The sequence below is a fragment of the Hyperolius riggenbachi genome, chromosome 4 (assembly GCF_040937935.1).
Source record: "Hyperolius riggenbachi isolate aHypRig1 chromosome 4, aHypRig1.pri, whole genome shotgun sequence".
Classification (NCBI taxonomy): Eukaryota; Metazoa; Chordata; class Amphibia; order Anura; family Hyperoliidae; genus Hyperolius; species Hyperolius riggenbachi.
This window is the reverse complement of record NC_090649.1, coordinates 382,162,380-382,182,799: the sequence shown is the minus strand read 5'-3', so window position 1 is coordinate 382,182,799 and position 20,420 is coordinate 382,162,380. Positions and strand designations below refer to the sequence as shown.

Here is a 20,420-nt window from a genome sequence, read left to right as displayed (position 1 = left end):
CATATTTATTTCCTTTTAAACAATACTAGTTGTCCTGCTGATCTTTCATGCATCAGTAGAGTCTGAATCCCACACCTGAAACAAGCATGCAGCTATTCCAGTCAGATGCCAGTCAGAAACATCTGCTCTGCATGCTTGTTTAGGGTCTATGGCTAAAAGTAGTAAAGGCTGAGGATCAGCATGACTGCCAGACAATGTGCATTGTTTTAAAAAAGGGAATAAATATGGTAGTGTCCATACCCCTCTTAGGTCAGTTGCCTTCTAGCCCCAAATGTTATCATCCAGTTTAAAAACACCCTCTAACTGATGGCTATAAAAGTACAATATTCTATTAATAAAATACACTCACCTAAAGAATTATTAGGAACACCATACTAAAACGGTGTTTGACCCCCTTTCACCTTCAGAACTGCCTTAATTCTAATTGGCATTGATTCAACAAGGTGCTGAAAGCATTCTTTAGAAATGTTGGCCCATATTGACAGACGCGTAGCTAGGGGGGGGTCGGGGTAGGACAGGTGCCCCAAGGCGCCGGGTCCCCGAGGGCGCCCAACTGAGCTGCAGGTTTTTTTGTTTTTTTTGGGGAGGGGAGCAGCGCAGAGAAGAGGGAGAGCTGTGCGCAGCGGTGGAGAAGGGGGGCCATCTCCCCCCTCCTTCCCTCACCTTAGGTGCTCTCCCTCCCTCGCTGTCCCCTCCACAACTAATGTCCGGGGGGCTGGCATCGGCGGGCGGGACTTACCTCCGTCTCGCTCCAGCGCCGGAAGTTCGGGTCCTGTAGCCGCTGCTCTGGACTAGACCAGAGTAGCGGCAGATCCATCCGGCGCTGCGACGAGATGCAGGTAAGTCCCGCCCGCCGCTCTCAGCCACCCGGACGGACATTAGTTGTGGAGGGAACAGCGAGGGAGGGAGAGCCCCCTAAGGTGAGGGAAGGGGCTGGGAGACGTCCGCCCCTCCCCACTGTGCCCATAGCTCTCCCTCCACTGCGCTGCTCCCCTCCTGCTGGGGGACACACCTGGCAACATATACTGGGGACATATACCCCCTGCCTACATATACTGGGGACATATACCCCCTGCCTACATATACTGGGGACATATACCCCCTGCCTGCATATACTGGGGACATATACCCCCTGCCTACATATACTGGGGACATATACCCCCTGCCTACATATACTGGGGACATATACCCCCTGCCTACATATACTGGGGACATATACCCCCTGCCTACATATACTGGGGACATATACCCCCTGCCTACATATACTGGGCACATATACCCCCTGACTACATATACTGGGCGCATATATACCCCCTGACTACATATACTGGGCGCATATATACCCCCTGACTACATATACTGGGCGCATATACCCCCTGACTACATATACTGGGGACATATACCCCCTGCCTACATATACTGGGGACATATACCCCCTGCCTACATATACTGTGGACATATACCCCCTGCCTACATATACTGGGGACATATACCCCCTGCCTACATATACTGGGCGCATATAGACCCTGACTACATATACTGGGCGCATATACCCCCTGACTACATATACTGGGCACATATACCCCCTGGCTACATATACTGGGGACATATACCCCCTGCCTACATATACTGGGGACATATACCCCCTGACTTCATATACTGGGGACATATACCCCCTGGCTACATATACTGGGGACATATACCCCCTGCCTACATATACTGGGCGCATATACCCCCTGACTACAAATACTGGGCGCATATACCCCCTGGCTACATATACTGGGGACATATACTCCCTGCCTACATATACTGGGGACATATACCCCATGCCTACATATACTGGGCACATATACCCCCTGACTACACATACTGGACACATATACACCTGGCTACATATACTGGGCACATATACCCCTGGCTACCTGTTCTGTGGACATCTCTACCCCTGGCTACCTGTTCTGGGGACATCTATACCGCTGGCCACCTATTCTGGGGACATCTATACTGCTGGCCACCTATTCTGGGGACACCTATAGACCTGGGGCTACCTATTTTTGGGGAACCACTGCTGTCGGATTGAGTGTATTTTGGGGAACTGCTGCCAGGTGAGAGGTGTCTACCAAATTAAGGGGGCATTCTGCCTATTTATGTGAAATGCTGTCTATTTATGTGCCTCATGACTGCTGAATTTGTCTTGTTGGGGGCCTCATGGTTACTGAATTTGTCTTGTTGGGGGCCTTAAGATCGCTGAATTTGTCTTGTTGGGGGCCTCATGATTTGTTGGGAGCGTCAAGATCGCTGAATTTGTCTTGTTGGGGGCCTCATGATTGCTGAATTTGTCTTGTTGGGGGCCTCATGATTGCTAAATTTGTCTTGTTGGGGGCCTCATGATTGCTGAATTGGTCATGTTGGGGGCCTCATGATTGCTGAATTTGCCTTGATGGGGGGGGCTCATGATTGCTGAATTTGTCTTGGAACATGCTGGAAGGTACATACTGAGGGAGGGTGGGTGAGCGCGAGCCTGCTAACTTCCTGTACATTTGGCTCCACCCATAACCACGCCCACATTATATAGCCACGCCCCTTTTTTGGCGCGGCGCGCGCCTTCCCCTTAGGGGGCGCATTAATAGTCTTTGTCCCCGGGCGCTGAAAGCCCTAGCTACGCCTCTGCATATTGATAGGATAGCATCTTGCAGTTGATGGAGATTTGTGGGATGCACATCACATCACATCCGAAAGATGCTCTATTGGGTTGAGATCTGGTGACTGTGGGGGCCATTTTAGTACAGTGAACTCATTGTCACGTTCAAGAAACCAATTTGAAATGATTCGAACTTTGTGACATGGTGCATTATCCTGCTGGAAGTAGCCATTAAAGGGTGGGTACATGGTGGTCATGAAGGGATGGACATGGTCAGAAACAATGCTCAGGTAGCCCGTGGAATTTAAACGATGCCCAATTGGCACTAAGGGGCCTAAAGTGTGCCAATAAAACATCCCCCACACCATTACACCACCAGCCTGCACAGTGGTAACAAGGCATGATCGATCCATGTTCTCATTCTGTTTATGCCAAATTCTGACTATCGAGACTCATCAGACCAGGCAACATTATTTCAGTCTTCAACTGTCCAATTTTGGTGAGCTTGTGCAAATTGTAACCTCTTTTTCCTATTTGTAGTGGAGATGAGTGGGTCGTCTGCTGTTATAGCCCATCCGCCTCAAAGTAGTGCGTGTTGTGGCTTCACAAATGCTTTGCTGCATACCTCGGTTGTAACAAGTGGTTATTTCAGCCAACATTGCTTTTCTACCAGCTTGAATCAGTCGGCCCATTCTCCTCTGACCTCTAGCATCAACAAGGCTTTTTCGCCCACAGGACTGCCGCATACTGGATGTTTTTCCATTTTCACACCATTCCTTGTAAACCCTAAAAATGGTTGTGCGTGAAAATCCCAGTAACTGAGCAGATTGTGAAATACTCATTTTGGCACCAACAACCATGCCACACACAAAATTGCTTAAATCGCCTTTCTTTCCCATTCTGACATTCAGTTTGGAGTTTAGGAGATTGTCTTGACCAGGACCACACCCCTAAATGCATTGAAGCAACTGCCATGTGATTGGTTGATTAGATAATTGCATTAATGAGAAATTGAACAGGTGTTCCTAATAATCCTTTAGGTGAGTGAATTATGTGTGACTGAAATCCCAGGTCTTACTTTTGCCATGTACTGTATATTCCTGCGTATAAGACTACTTTTTAACCCTTGAAAATCTTCTGAAAAGTTGGGGGTCGTCTTATACGCCGGGTGTCAATGATGCCGGGTGATACGCCCTATCCTGTTACCGCCTCTCAGATCTCCCTGCTGAAGGAGTGCAATCTATTCTTCCATACCGCTCTGATAAACAGGTAGACAAGGAGAGCTGACCAGTCTACTTAAAGAGAACCCGAGGTGGCATTGTATTACGTTAGTGGGGCACAGAGGCTGGTTGGTCACACTAACACAAGCCTCTGTTGCCCCATCGTGTGTCTCAAAGACCCCCCTGCTCGCCGCTATACCCCCGCAGTGCTGGCGACACGCAGCGCGTCGCCAGCACAATGTTTACTCTAGCGCTGTCTGTCAGCGCCGCTCCCCCGCCTCCTCCACATCGCCGCTACCCGCCCTCGTCCCTTCCCTCCAATCAGCGGGAGGGAAGGGACGAGGGCGGGTAGCAGCGATGCGGAGGAGGCTGCGGAGCGGCGCTGACAGACAGCGCTAGAGTAAACATTGTGCTGGCGACACGCTGCGTGTCGCCAGCACTGCGGGGGTATAGCGGCGAGCAGGGGGGTCTTTGAGACACACGATGGGGCAACAGAGGCTTGTGTTAGTGTGACCAACCAGCCTCTGTGCCCCACTAACGTAATACAATGCCACCTCGGGTTCTCTTTAAGTAGAGTTGACCAATGCAACAAGTCAATTGACTATATACTGTTATATACTGGGTAACACATACAGTACAGCACCAGTATCTGTTCATACACAGCACCAGTACATGATTTTTTAATTATTATTTTAATTTGGTGTGCGTTGTAAGAGGGGTAGTCTTACACGGTGACTATATCCCAAACTCTATATTTTAACTGTAAAAGTTGGGGGGTCGTCTTATACGCCCAGTCGTCTTATACGCCGGAATATACGGTAATTATTATATCAGTTTTACTACTATGAAACCTGCAACCCAAATCGAACTGCCTGTTGAAATTATGCTTGAAAATCATGCCTAAGCAAACTGTGCACAATAAGTAATCAGGATTCCTGGACATCCAGCAACAATTTTCCACCAGCCACAGCAACAAAAAGCAGAATGTAAAGAGAATATATATATATTTCTTTATTTGCTTCATCAAGCACAAGCTATGCAAACATATATATCACGTAATGTCTCATGCTGGCTGGATTAATTCTGACAAACCTAGGAAAAATCATTTATATTTCAAACCAAACCAAACGTAGAGCTGGAATAAACAGAGCTGGGTCTCCCAGCACTAAGTACGTGCCGACACAAGTTCTAAACACACAAAAGGGAAATATAAACTATGATAACTTTCATCTGCTGAGAAGTGTAGATAGAGAGATTGCATGAATTAGCAGTATTATTAAACACAAAAGCTTCACTGGACTGTGTTGCTTACCAGCGATATCTTCCAAAAGAGTAAAGCATTCAGCCCTAATTCTCTTATTTACAATGATCTTGTCTGAGACAGAAGCCAGTTGTTGACCACATTACATAATGTTATGCTTATGGAGGCACTTTAGCGACATATAGTGAAATGCACTAAATTATTTAGGATAGCCACTTTTATGGTCATTTTCCTAGTTTTGGCTTTAGGCCTGGGACCCACTAGCCCCTTTTCAAAGTGCATGTGATTTGAGAAGCTCTTGCTAATGTAACGGTATGTGTGATTTTTAAAAAAATCACATCCTTCAAGTGGGATCACACCCATAGCATTACATTAGCAAGAGCTTTTCAAATCACAAGTGCTTACAAAAGGCTTAGAAATATACTGCTAGTGGGTTCCAAGCCTCAGAAGCACTTCCTATTCTATATATTGTTGTATAATGAATGTAGTCTTGCCCTCCCCAGTGATGTTTAGCCTAAGCTGATTAGCTATTTAGAATCCCCCCCCCTCTAGAGCATACATGTCAAACTCCGGCCCGTGGGCCTAATCTGGCCCTCTGAGCAATCAGATTTGGCCCTCAGATTCTTTCCTGACTTTGCATTTTGTTTGGCCCACTCTAGACCTCCAGAGAAGCTATATTGGAGGTTAAGCCCTAGATCACCAGGGAAGCCATATGTGGAGGGGGACAGCACTAGATACTAGGGAACTGTATAGGAGGAGGAAAGGAGGGGACCACTAAACATAGGAAACTGTATAGGACCACTACACAGCAGGGAATTGTATAGATGAGGGAGGGAGGGCAACTAAACTTTAAGTAACTGTATAGGGGATGGGGGGGTGCTATTAGACACCAGGGAATATTATAAAGGAGAAAGGTGGCCACTAGACATTGAGGTCAGTCCGCGACTTGGTCCCAGAGCCCAATTTCTGCCCCACTTTTGTATTTGAGTTTGACACCCCTGCTCTAGAGCATTCTGGGAGACCAGGTTTATTGTATGGGCTTCGGAACTCTCAGTAACCAAACATTCCACAGAGCTGTACCAAAAGATTTCACCACCTGTGACAAGTTTCAGAATGTAAATCCGGAAGAGGAAAGATTTTACAATGGGAAACACTGACTAAATACTTAATAAATGAATATTGAAAAAACTAAATAATAAGCCTTTTTATTCATTGTGTTATTTTTCAGCACAGTTCCTCTTTAAAATTACCAATATTTAGCCTATAATAAAAGGTGAATTTTGCCTAGCCCCTTGTGAAGTGCAAAGCATCCAGGAGGGATCAGTATCAGATCATGGACCAACTAAAAGAGCATGCGCATCTGTGCTACCCATTATGATCATTGCTTGTTAAGGTGACACAGCAGGCAAGAAGAGATATACAGACAGATTGCATATCTACAGCCAATGAAGACAGCAGAAAGATCTACAGTGTGGGCAGGGTACATGTGAGCAAAATGTGCTCATCCGTTTGCTTGCCGGTTTTGCTCATAGATCCAGTGCGCCGAAGCAAAGCTACACTAAGCTAAGCTTTATACACACTAGATTGTCAGCCAAGATGGCGGAGTTTGCTCTATAGTCCATTAATTTGTGTTTGTGTGATTGCAGCTTCCACAGTTTTTCTTTTTTCAAGGTGTATTCTCTATTTTACACATTAATTATCCTTAGCAGCTTCCAGTTGATTTATATATTGGGCCTGATCCAATTTACTGTTCCTCTAAGTGATCACTTTTAATCTTCTGTTTAAAATAACTTTTCAGCACTATTCAATTGAAGAACAATCAAAAATGAGATGAAAAAGTACTGTCACAATTATCCTGGGCATATTCTAGCTTGCTGGTGGCTTAAAGGGCATTTTATTTATAAGATGTGAAAATATCAATTAGTATAAAACTTGAATTGAACCAGGCCTATTATATGGTTTTTGAATGGTGGTTCAGTACTTGAGAAACAGAGTGCATTTGATTTGTGTTTGATCTGCATCTGCATTTCGATGTGTTCAAGTTTCAGTTGAATAAACATTGTGGCCACACTGACCTCAGGTCAGTCACAAAAGCACTTTCAGTGCACATTAGCACAATTACATAAACAGAAAGCTAAGCAAGTCAAAGGCAAAGTCACATTTCCATGAAATCCTCAAAAGTAACTGTCATTGGATAAGTTTCTTGTTAAAACCACACACAAAAATAAAGGTTGGTGTGCAAGCCAACAGATGCCAATGATTCTGTTAGTTATAGTGAAAGTCTTGCTTACATTTTTATTTTATACTATTTTACTATAACTGGTTTTGGATTGTGGAACGAATTACGTAAGTTTCCATTAATTGTTATGGGGAAATTTGCTTTCATATGAGTGCTTTGGATTACAAGCATGTTTCTGGAACAAATTATGCTCACAAACCAAGGTTTCACTGTAGTTCAAAATAATGAAGGCACTCCAGGGGTAAAAGTGTAGAATTTCAGATTGCTAAAGTTGCAGACATCAATGTCTATGTGGTTCGATTAATGTTCAAATATGCAAGCAGGATCAATGAGATCAATAATCAATATGCAAAAATAATAAAAAGATCAGAAATGTGCAGGATTGGTAGTTCATAAGTCCCAGTCTCCTTGGTGTGGCTGGTAAAGTGCAGGTGCACCAAATTGATATACCGTGGGTCAATGACTAGTTACATGTGCAATGTTCACAGTCATTTTCAATCGTAGAATTGCTCAGTAACAGCTACCGGAAGGATGATCCTCCGAAGCTCGCAAGGGTCTGACACTAGGATGGCTGGTTTAACATTCTTTTTTACAATAGTGCTGCTTTAACCGATGGTTTAGTTTTACATTCCTAGGTATTTTTTGCCTATAGGTAGAGATATAAATCTGGCACAGGTTGAAACAATTGTAATTAGAGTAATTTAGGTATGATTTGGGTGCATAGTTCTGAATAATTACACAGGTAATAAAATAAGTATGCAATTACAAGTACCATATTTTTCTGAATATAAGACTCACCTTTTCTCCCCCAAAAATGGGGACAAAACGTCACTGGGGTTGATTCACTAAGAACAATAGCAACGAGTAACCTCCTGTTAATCTGCGCACCTTAATTTTGACTCCCTGCATGCTACGCACGCTAATGGCAGCATAGTGTGCATAATTAAGTTTGGTTAGAGAAGCACTCGCTATGCTGTTAGTAACTTATGCCGGCTTTAGCCCAGTAATGGGCGCTCCACTCTTCCCGCCCTGAGCTCCTTCGGGTCCAGTGGCTTCAAATGAGAAGATCTCTGCACGTTGATTGGCCCAATAGGCTGCGTGTCACTTGACAGACAGCCGATCAGGCCAATCAAAGTTACGCGCGCTATTGTTCTTAGTGAATCAATCCCACTGAGTCTTATATTCCAAATACAGGGAGTCCCCAACTTACGAGCACCCCCCGATATGTACCACAGACCCGCCGAAATGTCAGGGACCCTCTGTATTGTCTCGTGTCATTCTCTACCGCCAGCGCATCTCTCACCTAATGCATCAGAGCCCGCAGCTATCAGATGAGGCGTTCAGCAGAAGCCGGCACTAGGGGAACAATGAGGGAGATGAGAGGTCTCTGATCACTGTGGGCTCTGATGAATTAGGTGAGAGGTGCTCCTGTTGCTTTCATCTATTCAAGAGGAGCAGGGGAGGACACAGGGGGGCAGAGCAGAAGAGAACACGGGGGGAGCAGAAGAGGACATGGGGGAGTGGAGGAGGACAAAGGAAGACAGAGGACACAAGGGAGGCAAAAGAGGAGACATGGGGACAGGGGATGAGACATGGGGGACAGAGAAGGCAACATGGGGGACACAGGAGGACACCCCAAACCAATTTTCAAACCTTTGGGACAAAACAAATCCAGATTTCCAACATAGATTTTCCAAAATAATTAACAAGGCACAATGAACGCGTTTTATTGCAATATACTGGCTATAGACTTTCACCAATGACCCTCATTTAAAGTCATTCTCAATTTTAAGTAACTTGCGTTTCTATACAGATTAGGGAGATAGTTGCTAAATGTACACAAGGAAATGGCAAAGGGCCAAAAACTATTCTGAAGGTGATGACATACAAAGCTGAATCAATGTAGTTATTTAATTCCGGATATTATGAGAGAAAATGAATGTTTTTCTTACAAGTGAACATAAATAGTGTAACATCAAACAGTAAAGCTGCGTGAGCACAGATGCACCGATAACATTGCTGCTGGCTGTATCATTAAGTAAGCCAGCTGTAAAGCCTACATTTGATAAAGGTGCCTGGTGGAAAGAGCGCAGGAAATAGGCGGTAGTAGAATATTGGTGAATTAACTCACATTCTACTTGGAAGAGGTGGGGTGCCAGGACACCCTATTGGAGAAATAGACACAAACACAACGGAAGCCCAAGTAGCGTTATATGTTTTTATAGCTAGGAAAATGTAAATGACAGAATGGCTACTCACAAAAGTGGGTTGCAATAGGGGCAACCAACCACTGGGAGCAGGTAGAGACAATAAACTAGACTCCACTCAGGGTGTCCAGGTGCGGCTGGATGTGGTCACTCTCCCTGGTGAAAAACAACTGGCTCTTACACTGGTGTCAACCAAGTGAGGCCAGGAAGGACCCCTCCAACCTCGGTGGGGTGGGGGGTATATACATCACAAAGGGGTAAAGAGGCACCCAAGTATTAATAAAACTAGGTTAAAAACACTTAAAGCATAAAAGGTGAGGTGGCCTACCTCAATGAGTGATTAAGGTAAGCCACCTATTTGAGGTAAGCCACCTAACCTTGTATGCTTTTAGTGTTTTTAACCTTTTATGCTATTAGTGTTTTTCACCTAGTTTTAATACCTGGGTGCCTCTTTACCTAATTGTGCTGTATATACCACCCACCCCACCGAGTTCTCATGAGACAAAAGATTTATTTAGCACAAGTAACGTGTTTCCTATGTCCAATGTCCCCTTTTGCAGGTCAATATAAGTGCCAGAGCTATAATCGGCCAGTAGCATTGAGCACCTCTCATATTCTACTATTTAATTATATATATATATATATATATATATATATATATATATATATATATATATATATATATATATATATATATATATATATATATATATAAAAATGTTGGTAATATTCCCCATTATTTTTACCATGATTTAACCTCTCCCTACGCTCTTACAGAGCCCCCTAAAGGTATTTAACCTTGCCCCACCTCCCCACCCCGCAGTGGTGCATAACCTTAACCCCATGGTGGTGCCCAACCTTAGCCCCCTCCCCTGTGGACGCCTAATTTAACCCCCCTTCCTGAGGGGGTGCCTAATCTTAACCCACCCTGGGGGCCTCTACCCTTAACCCCCCACTCCTGATACTTACCCTATCACACCCACCAATGTCCTGTTGAAAAGGAATAGCTGTAGCCGCAGTTTGCATAGTGAGTGGCCCCTGCCCTTTTCAAAAGGATGTGTCTTGCGCCCTTTTTATCTGTTTTGACTTTAAGATCTAAAAGCCCCTATTATCCAGGAGAGTCAGAAAGGTTTGCATTAATAACACCCCATCACCTTCCCGCATTAAACCACACTCCGATCTCTAGCGTCACAGAGCAAAATTTGTTTAAAATGGGCAACTGTAATTTGCATAAATGTAAGAATCCAGCATGGTTTAAAAAGTGACTGATTACGTAGTACTTTTACTTTTAAAGGGATACTGTAGGGGGGTCGGGGGAAAATGAGTTGAACTTACCCGGGGTTTCTAATGGTCCCCCGCAGATGTTCTGTGCCCGCGCAGCCGCTCACCAATGCTCCGGTCCTGCCTCTGGTTCACCTCTGGAATTTCAGACTTTAAAGTCTGAAATCCACTGCGCCTGCGTTGTCGTGTCCTCGCTCCTGCTGATTTCACCAGGAGAGTACTGCACAAGCCCAGTATGGTCTGTGACTGCGCAGTACGCTCCTGGTGACATCAGCAGGAGCGAGGACACGGCAACGCAGGCGCAGTGGATTTCAGACTTTAAAGAGAATCTGTATTGTTAAAATCACACAAAAGTAAACATACCAGTGCGTTAGGGGACATCTCCTATTCCCCTTTGTCACAATTTCGCTGCTCCCCGCCGCATTAAAAGTGGTTAAAAACAGTTTTTAAAAGTTTGTTTATAAACAAACAAAATGGCCACCAAAACAGGAAGTAGGTTGATGTACAGTATGTCCACACATAGAAAATACATCCATACACAAGCAGGCTATATACAGCATTCCTTTTGAATCTCAAGAGATCATTTGTGTGTTTCTTTCCCCCTGCATCTCTCATGCACTGAAGTTTCAGGCTGCTCTTTTCTTCCTGCAAACAGCTTTGCCCTTGTCTGTAATTCCTCACTATGTGAAAGCCCAGCCAGCTCAGAGGACGATTTATCCAGCTTGTAAAAGATAAGAGAGAAGAGAGAAGCTGCTCTAATCTAAATAACACACAGGCAGTGTGCATAGAGGGGCCTGGAAGGCGGAGTTCATAGCAGAACCACAACACTGAAGAACTTGGCAGCCTTCCAGATACAGGCTGACAAGTCTGACAAGAGATAAATAAGTTGATTTATTACAGAGACTGTGATAGTGCAAAGTGCTGCAGTAAGCCAGAACACATTAGAATAGCTTTTGGAACTTGTAGGATGATAAAAAACAGGATGCAATTTTTGTTACGGAGTCTCTTTAAAGTCTGAAATTCCAGAGGTGAACCAGAGGCGGGACCAGAGCATCAGTAAACGGCTGCACGGGCACAGGATGTCTGCGGGGGACCATTAGAAGCTCCGGGTAAGTTCAACTCATTTTCCCCCGACCCCCTATAGTATCCCTTTAAGCAGACGGTTTATTCAAAAGTCAGTGGTAATACAGGAACATACGAATATCACATTATAGCCCTCATATAGCTCAGATTTACCAGTGAAAGTATTCTGTACATTCCATTTAATGTTCCACTCTGCATTTATAAATTTGACACCAAGGACTTCAGGATCTGACCTCTCAGACAATTAGATAGATTTTTACTTAAATTACAGAACAGGAAATCAAAGCATTTGACTGTAACTTAACCAAAGGTAATTACGTGGAAATTATAATGTTTCTCAGACTGTCAGAATATCTTATGGAGGTTGACGTTCTTTAGTATATGCGAAATACATTATGAAAACGTAATGCACTTTTCAGTTATTGAATGTGTAATATAGGTCTAGAAGTCTACAATAATAATTACCTGCATAAGCAAATGTGGCATATGGCATACATAGAATGTATATTGAAAGTGACAGTAAAACACTGGAGTCTACAGTAGGCTATGTGCCCAGCTACTAGCTGAAAGAAAAAAAAACCCTGTCCCATTGTTACTTTAAAACTGGTCCCGCACCCTTGTATTTTACTTTATACTGTTACTTAACCTCTTTCCGACCGCGTCACGCCGATGGGCGTGGCCGCGGCGGCAGCCCCAGGACCGCCTAACGCTGATTGGCGTAAAGTCCTGGGGCTCTGTTTTGCAGGAGATCGCGCGCAGGCTGCGCGCGCATCTCCTGCTGGGGGGCCGAGCTCCGCCTCGCCTTCAGTCTGTTAGACGGCGTGATGCCGTCTATTTCTATGTACAGCGCTGCGATCGGCAGCAGCGCTGTACTGGGGACATCCGTGTCACACGGCTGTCCCCCTGGGGGACAAGAGAGCGATCGACTCTCATAGGCAGAAGCCTATGACAGCCGATCGCCGTAATTGGCTGGCTGTGGGGAGGGAGGGATGGAGGGAGGGAGGGAAGGGATTTAAAGGAACATTTTTTATTTTTTTTTAAAGCTGCAACAATAATATTTATAAAAAAAAAAACATGGTGGGAGCGACCAGACCCCACCAACAGAGAGCTCTGTTGGTGGGGAGAAAAGGGGGGATCACTTGTGTGCTGTGTTGTGCGGCCCTGCAGCTTGGCCTTAAAGCTGCAGTGGCCAATTTTACTAAAATGGTCTGGTCACTAGGGGGGTTTAGCCCTGCAGTCCTCAAGAGGTTAAACCCGTGGTGGGTTTTAAGAATTCTATTAGGACACTGTAAGGACACAGAGGCTGGCCATTGTATGCAGAATGTGCCTCTGTGTCCTAATAGGATTTTTCAAACCCACCATGGGTTCTCTTTAAGTAAGCCCGACATTCATTAAAAGAAAAAGAAATAAATCAAATTACTGGATATTAATCAGTCTTCTCTGAGTTTTGCATCAGAGTGTATGGATTATGGATGATACATTTTTTCCCGCATGGAGATGAAAGTTGCAAGTACCTTCTATTTTACAATAAATACAAAGGAGGCACTCAATTGGCTCAATAAACGTGTGTTTATCACATTTTCAGCAGTAACACTACGTTTTGGGGTGAACAAGCACCACACCTATAAAAGGCCTGCTTCTTCATAGTCAGCTAACCGGCAAGACATCATCAGATAGTCCAAAGTTCACATTAACCCCCTTCCCCCCAGGGGTTATTGGATCGGTGACCCACAGGAGGATTGATCACCGGCTGCCTAGGCTGAACCAGGCCTAAGGATGGTGAGGTCCACAGCACTCCCTTACGATGTACCTTCTATTTTAAAAAGATAAAATTATAAGTGAGTAAGAGGTGTATCAGAATAGTACTGGCCTGCCGAAAAGAATGCGGTTTATGGGTAAAACAATTTTACTAACTGTATCTCACTCCTTGCTTGGTATAAAAACTGACCAGACCAGAAAAGTGATTAACATATTAGTGACTGCACACTCTATGACAAACCCAGTGGTGGGGGTCAAAGGAGGACACATTCTTGCATATCAAGCCAACGTTGAAAAATAGTGGTGCATTGAACTGCTTCTATATAATTATGCATAATATTTCAGATGAATAGCCTATTTTGTGACTACTGCCAATTCTTCATAGGCATTAGATATCAAGTTTCATTTAAACAATTGAAGATCATTAACTAAAGAACTGTTACCAAATAAATACATAATCCATGTTTAAAGCCATCTCCAGGCACAGATCTAACAACACCAACTAAAAGCTTACAAATCAGAGTGCTCATATGTTACTATTTTGTGTTTACTGTGGCTTCTGCAGCTAAAACTCTTCCAGAAGATGATGTGAGAGAGAGAGTCAGATTTCAGGCTCAGTTGGTGGGCTGCTCTTGATGCCTGGATTGCATCATTTCCACTTCTCAGACTGGAAAGGGGCCAGCACAGTCTGAGTCTTTCTGAGATGACTGCAGCCTATATTACAGGAATGCAATGATGCAGAGGATGGCCTGTGCCTGGGCTCCTAAATATGTATTTTACAAGTGCTTTACTTTGTAACAGATAATTAAGGAGCCTCTACAGAGGCATAAACAAGCCTTACAACTTTGGGCTTACATAGAACATCTGTACCTGAATTGGGACTTTAAATCCAAGTAAACGCATGTATAATACAGGTAGTCCCCGGTTAACGAACGAGATAGGGACTGTAGGTATGTTCTTAACCTGAATCTGTTCTTAAGTTGGAACATTGTGCCATCTCTGTCCCCTGTATCTCCTCTGTGCCTCCATTGCCCCCCTATGTGTCACCTCTGCCCTCTGTACCTGCTTTTACACATTTAAAAGCCATTTTTTCTTTGATTTTTTTTTTTATCGATTTTCTCAAAAACTACAAGTCTAATTTGAAAACATTTTTTTGCACTTGTTCCCATGGAAACACAGAATCTATGCCGTTCGTATCAGCGGGTCGTTCGTAAGTCGGGGACTACCTGTATGCAGATCATTATGGTATTTGAATCCACAAATTCCAATCGGTCCAGCTACAACCACTTTATGGACTAAAAGCTGGAGATGAGTCCCCCTGTCCATAACTCTGACAAACGAGCCATGCAATTGTGTGTTGGGGGTAAGGGCGGTGGTTTTGTTTTCAAAGGGCCAAAATAGTGTGCAAGCAAGTAGGGAGGTTGGCTGGCATCTTTGTGGAGATCGTTTCCAGGGAGTGCTTTTGTAAAGAATAAAGGGACTACAGAGAATCCCCCATGAGGAGATGGACTAGTCCAAGTCCCATCAGATCTGCCAGATTTTTACTGCTTAGCATGAGCAACAGCAACATAGAAAAAAAGTAATTTACAATGCATTTTACTCTTATAGAATTGTATTTCTTATACATAAGTATTTTTCAAATTTTACATTTTTTTGCAATAGTGCTCCTTTAAGTATAAAAGACAGCAAAGTGACATGGGCAAGGGGCAATAGCCATTAATATCCTCTTTTTCTAAATCATAACATTAAGCCAGTATTTATAATAGCCTCTGTAGCATGGACTGGCAGTCAGCTTTAACATGGGTGTATGTAGTGCATGAGATACTGTATATAAACATGCTGATAGACATGGTAATTTAAATGTTATACTCACCAGTTCCAAGCACAGGGCACTTTTCACAGTTGGGTCCCCAGGCCTTGCCCACACTGCAACAGCACAGCTGCCTGCTAAGCTGAACAGATAGAGGATGCATGCACTGCTTTGTAGTGCTGACCAGACGGTAACATGGTCCTTTCTCTTCAGAAACCAAAGGACTATCTGCTGTGGAAAGAAAAGCAAAATAATGTCCATGGAGAGATATAGGCCCTTATTCAATTCACTTTTTCTCCCACGTTGTTTTCCCAGGAGATCATTTATTTTCTTCTCTTTAAAGAGAAGATGGATAACTCACTTACTGCCCAGAAAAGAGCAAAGCAAATGTTTTCGTGGGTATTACTCTCACTTCTTCAGGTCTTTTGGTGCCAAAAACAGTGGCCAAGTAGAGCGGGAGCACCTCTTGACTTTTACACGTTATTGGCTCTTGGCTGTCTCCTTCCTATTTTTGAGAACTTTGGCAATCATATCTTGCTGTCACAACAATTTTCTAGTGTTCAAAAGTGTAGCTGTTTAACCGATCAACATTTTTAGGATTCATTTGGGAGTTGGCCTTTTCAAATCGACATATAAGATGTATAAGTTAATAAGTCACTGTAGTGCCATATAGTAGAATGTAGTTATTTATACAGGATACCCACTTTTACGTTAATTATCCTGGTTTCAACTTCAGAAGCACTTTCCATACCCTTATAATGCGGTTTATTGGTTTGCAGACCCAGCATCCCATTGATGCTTTGCTTGGCTGTTTAGCTATGTGGAATCCTCCCCTTCCCCAGGATCCTGGGAGACCAGGTATTATTTCTACTGGCTACAGAACAAAGGCCTGAAGGGCCATTAGCAGTGCTTTTCTAAATGCTAGTGATTTTTCCCGTCGCAATCGGTAGTTTTTGTCCCTGCAAACAAGTCCCCGGGGACATGAAGACCCGGTGGTGAATCGACCCTAGAAGCCGCATGCAGAGTCAAGGGTCGCCAGAAACGACGGAGGAAAATCGGAACGCTGTGCTTGAGCAATTGACGGTAACCGCGCTATGTAAATGCTCCCATTCACTTGAATGGGAGCATCTACAGACAAGTCCCGGTAGCTTGGCGGTACACACCGTCAAGGGTCCATGTGAACCGGCCCTTAAGATGTCACAAACTGTGATAAAATTCTGTATACATCAGGGTGAGGAAATAGTGAGGAAAGATTGTACAATGGGCAAACACTGGTTAAATATGGCAATAGTATCAGGCTAAGTTTAGACAAGTGTTAGTGGTGATGTAAAAAGGTAAATAATTTCCTATTTGCTTAAGCTGTGCCGTTTTAAAAAACTTACAGTACACTGAAACTGTAAACATAGCAACAGTCCTGAGTGGAGTACACACTAACCACAAAACACAAGATGTTTCACAACTTTTCCTGAACAATTTAATTAGTTCTAATAAGTGTAGGACATGTTCAGGCGGTTATAAATATAGGCGATCTACTTGTGCCAGACATTTATTTTTTGTGGACTGAGTTAGGAACTCTTTGGACGGGATGTGTTTGGATATGTATATAAATACAAGGTAAGAAAGCTAAACTGAGGGAGTTCCTGGTGGAAATATCACACAAAAATAGTATTTTAAACACATTCACATGATCATTGGTCATTCACAGCCATCAATAGTAAGTTAGCCTTTAAAAGAGAGGACCTGGAAATGTACAAACAGATGTCTCGGGCACTCATTCATGTACTGACTCTATGAGCCACCTAATATGTCCTGCGTAAAGCATCAATCAAATGAAGATGAGCTTCGCCCTGAATAGCAGAACTACTCTTCCACAACTATTATCCTGCACATAGCAAGCTGAGTACATCATTCAAAATATGGCAGACCAAGTAAATGTCTCCATTCCTCCAGGAGGAGGACAGGGTGATGCAGCTCTGACATTTTATCAGTTGAAGCTAAGTAGACAGCACTCAGGAAGCCAAAATAAACAGTAATGAAGGCTAAATTTACCTTGTCTAGGATTCATTATATATAGCAATGTGGCATGCATGGGATACAAAATAATGCCTTAAGTAGTCAGAGAATGTTCCTCCTACACATAATCTGAATATAGAAATGCCTCCAGACACCAACGCTAAGCAGTACTTAGCATTATGTATAATGAAGTAGGATAGATTTAGCCATATTTTATGAGCTACAGTTTCCTAGCAATAAACCATTGTTATATGCAATATAATATGTTCTTCTTATGAGTGGAGTGTTTATCTTTCTCTTTAAATCACTAGACAGACTTAAATATTTCATACTTTTAAATATTTTATGTTTTGTAACCAAATAGAAAAAAATACTGCGCATGGAAAGGTTATAGGGTCTGATTCAATTAAAGAGACACTGAAGTCTCCTGAAAATCATCTTTTTATGTAAAAAATGTGTTTAACATGATAGCCCTACCAAATAAAAACATGGAAACAAGGGACAGTAGAAGGGCGCCTTTTACTGCAAAACTGATTTGTCCCCAAACGGTCACACATTTGCTGTTTTCCAGTCTCAGGGCACATTTCAGAAGTTCTACACAGACAGGATAACAATGAACTTTATATGCAAAGTGGCAGCTTCTAGGTGTACATGAAAAAAAGCTGCCAAAAAGGGCCCAGGGGCAGAAAATCTCTAAAATTAGCATTATTCTTCTACTGGATTCCAATAAAATTCTTTACCAATATTTTACCATGACTAAACCTAACCCTAGTCTTACACAGGACGCTCCCCCTACCGATGCATCCCCTCTTAGCCCCCCTGGTGGTGCCTAACCTTACACCCCCCCCCCCCCCCCGGTACTAAACAGCTATAGGAAAAAGGGCTAGATCCCTGTGGCTTCTTTAGCTATCATAAAGCCTTTGAAATAAATAGAAGGGTAAGCTCCACAAAAGTTGCAGTGAAACCCAACTTGCAAACTACAAACGGAATGAAAAGAGTTCATGCTTTCACTTACCCACACAAGCAGAATATGTAGGATCTGGAACAAATCCTTGTTTGCAGGTGCACCGATAGCTGCCTAGAGTATTTAAACAGTCTCCGTTTGGACAAATGCCTTGCATGTAGCATTCATTAATATCTATAATAAAAGAAAAAAAAATCATCATTAAATATAATAATTTCCAGTACGGTCATATGTACTCTCAAAATAGAGACTGTATGCTTTGGTTGCTTGTATGTAACCTCCATGTTGACCAATCTCAGAACAAGTACTAAATGTAAGAAAATGCCTTCTAAAATTCTACTCAGTAGCAATGGGGACAGTACAAATAATGGTGGTGGAATAGCCGGACAGTGGAAATAGCAGTGGTGGAGTTCGCCTACAGTGTACCTAAACTCAGTAGCAACAGGGACAGATGAAATAGCAGCAGAGATAGAAGAAAACATAGTGGTGACGTTTTGGCTACAGTGGAGCTGAACTGTGTAGCAGTGGGGACAGCAGAAATAGTGGCAGTGGATATTGTTGGTGTTAGGGTTAGGGATGGTCAGGGGGAGGGGGTAGAATAGAATGAAGCATAGGTAGAGGGAAGGTAGCGGTAGGCATAGACAGAAGGAAGTAAGTGTGAGGCCAGGATGATATAGGCCAGTAGTAAAATATCGATGAACGGTGATAGTAGAATATACTGTATAGGATATTCTACCAATTACAATATCTAGCACCCAATTTATCGTGGGAGAACTCTTTTTGCTTTCAGATAACTACTATTATTACAACTATAACTTTTGCTTTGCAGCAATGTTTGGAGATTTGGAGATAAGACCAATGCATGTGATTTGCTCAAATAAAACTGGTTGAACACTTAATTTTCTTCTTAAATGCGTTTTTGTTTGAGGAATTTGTGTACAAATAAAAATATTTAAAAAAAACACAACATGCAGAGCAAACTGTATGCGGTCAACGTATGGTTTCACTGTTGGGAGTTCCAGAAATGATTCTGTAACGTTTTACAGAGGTGTAGTGGGCTTTATATGTCATCAACGCTCCAGGGAACCGAAAACAACAACCAACTTTTGTTCCCCATTGACATGAATGGAGTTTGGAATCCAGTTCTGGTGGAAAATGAAGATTTTGGATTGTTCGGCTGAACAGCTGTTGAATTGAACATAGGCATGTTTGAGCACCGCAGCAATTTGTAAACAAGATCCATGAAACCACATTTGATATAAGACATATAATATAGTATCAGCTGGAAAAGATTTGCCGTATGTATCCAAAAGATGATAAAATCCAGACAGTATCCATGTTGTATAATATCACCTTAATAAGAAGCACAGGGGGTCTGCATTTCCCATATTCCAGATATCAGAAAATGATCACTAGCGATATAGTCTTAAATTCAGAACAGTGAAGATCAAAATAAACCCTTGCACTGTTCAAAAGTAATGAATAGCAAAAAACAAATAAACACATACTTGATCACAGCTTTAACCCCTTCAGTACCAGCCATCTTTGGCATCTCAAGGACCAGAGACCCGGGCAGGGCCGGTTCTAGTAATCGTGGGGCCCTGGGGCAGAATACATTTGGGGACCCCCCCCAAAAGACACCCCCAACCAAAAAGTGGCATTAGGGGCCCTTTTTTGCATCAAATTTCTCTCCTGGGCCCCTGAGTTGGCTGACCCTCCTTCCCAATCACCACCCAACTTAACTGTGCTCCCTGAGGCCCCTGCAGAGTCTTTGGCAGTATAGTGTCTCACCTGCCCGTGAGCACAGGTGAGACGCTGCTCTTCCAAAGACTCTGCAGAGGCCCCAGGGAGCAACAGTTAAGATGACATGGAGATGCCTTGGGGGCCCCTACATGCTCTGGGGCCCTGAGGCAATTGCCCCCTTTGTCTCTATGGTAGCGCCG

General features: G+C 43.4%; 1 protein-coding gene across 1 annotated transcript in view; it reads right to left on the bottom strand.

Moving 5' to 3' along the window:
- Positions 1-20,420, bottom strand: part of LOC137504825 (latent-transforming growth factor beta-binding protein 1-like) — a 458,475-nt gene that overhangs the window by 31,417 nt on the left and 406,638 nt on the right. Inside the window, exons 12-13 of the mRNA XM_068233416.1 lie at positions 18,529-18,651; positions 15,564-15,731 (exon numbers count right to left, since the gene is read on the bottom strand). Coding sequence (XP_068089517.1) covers positions 15,564-15,731; positions 18,529-18,651 — 291 coding nt within the window. The remainder of the gene's footprint in view (positions 1-15,563; positions 15,732-18,528; positions 18,652-20,420) is intronic.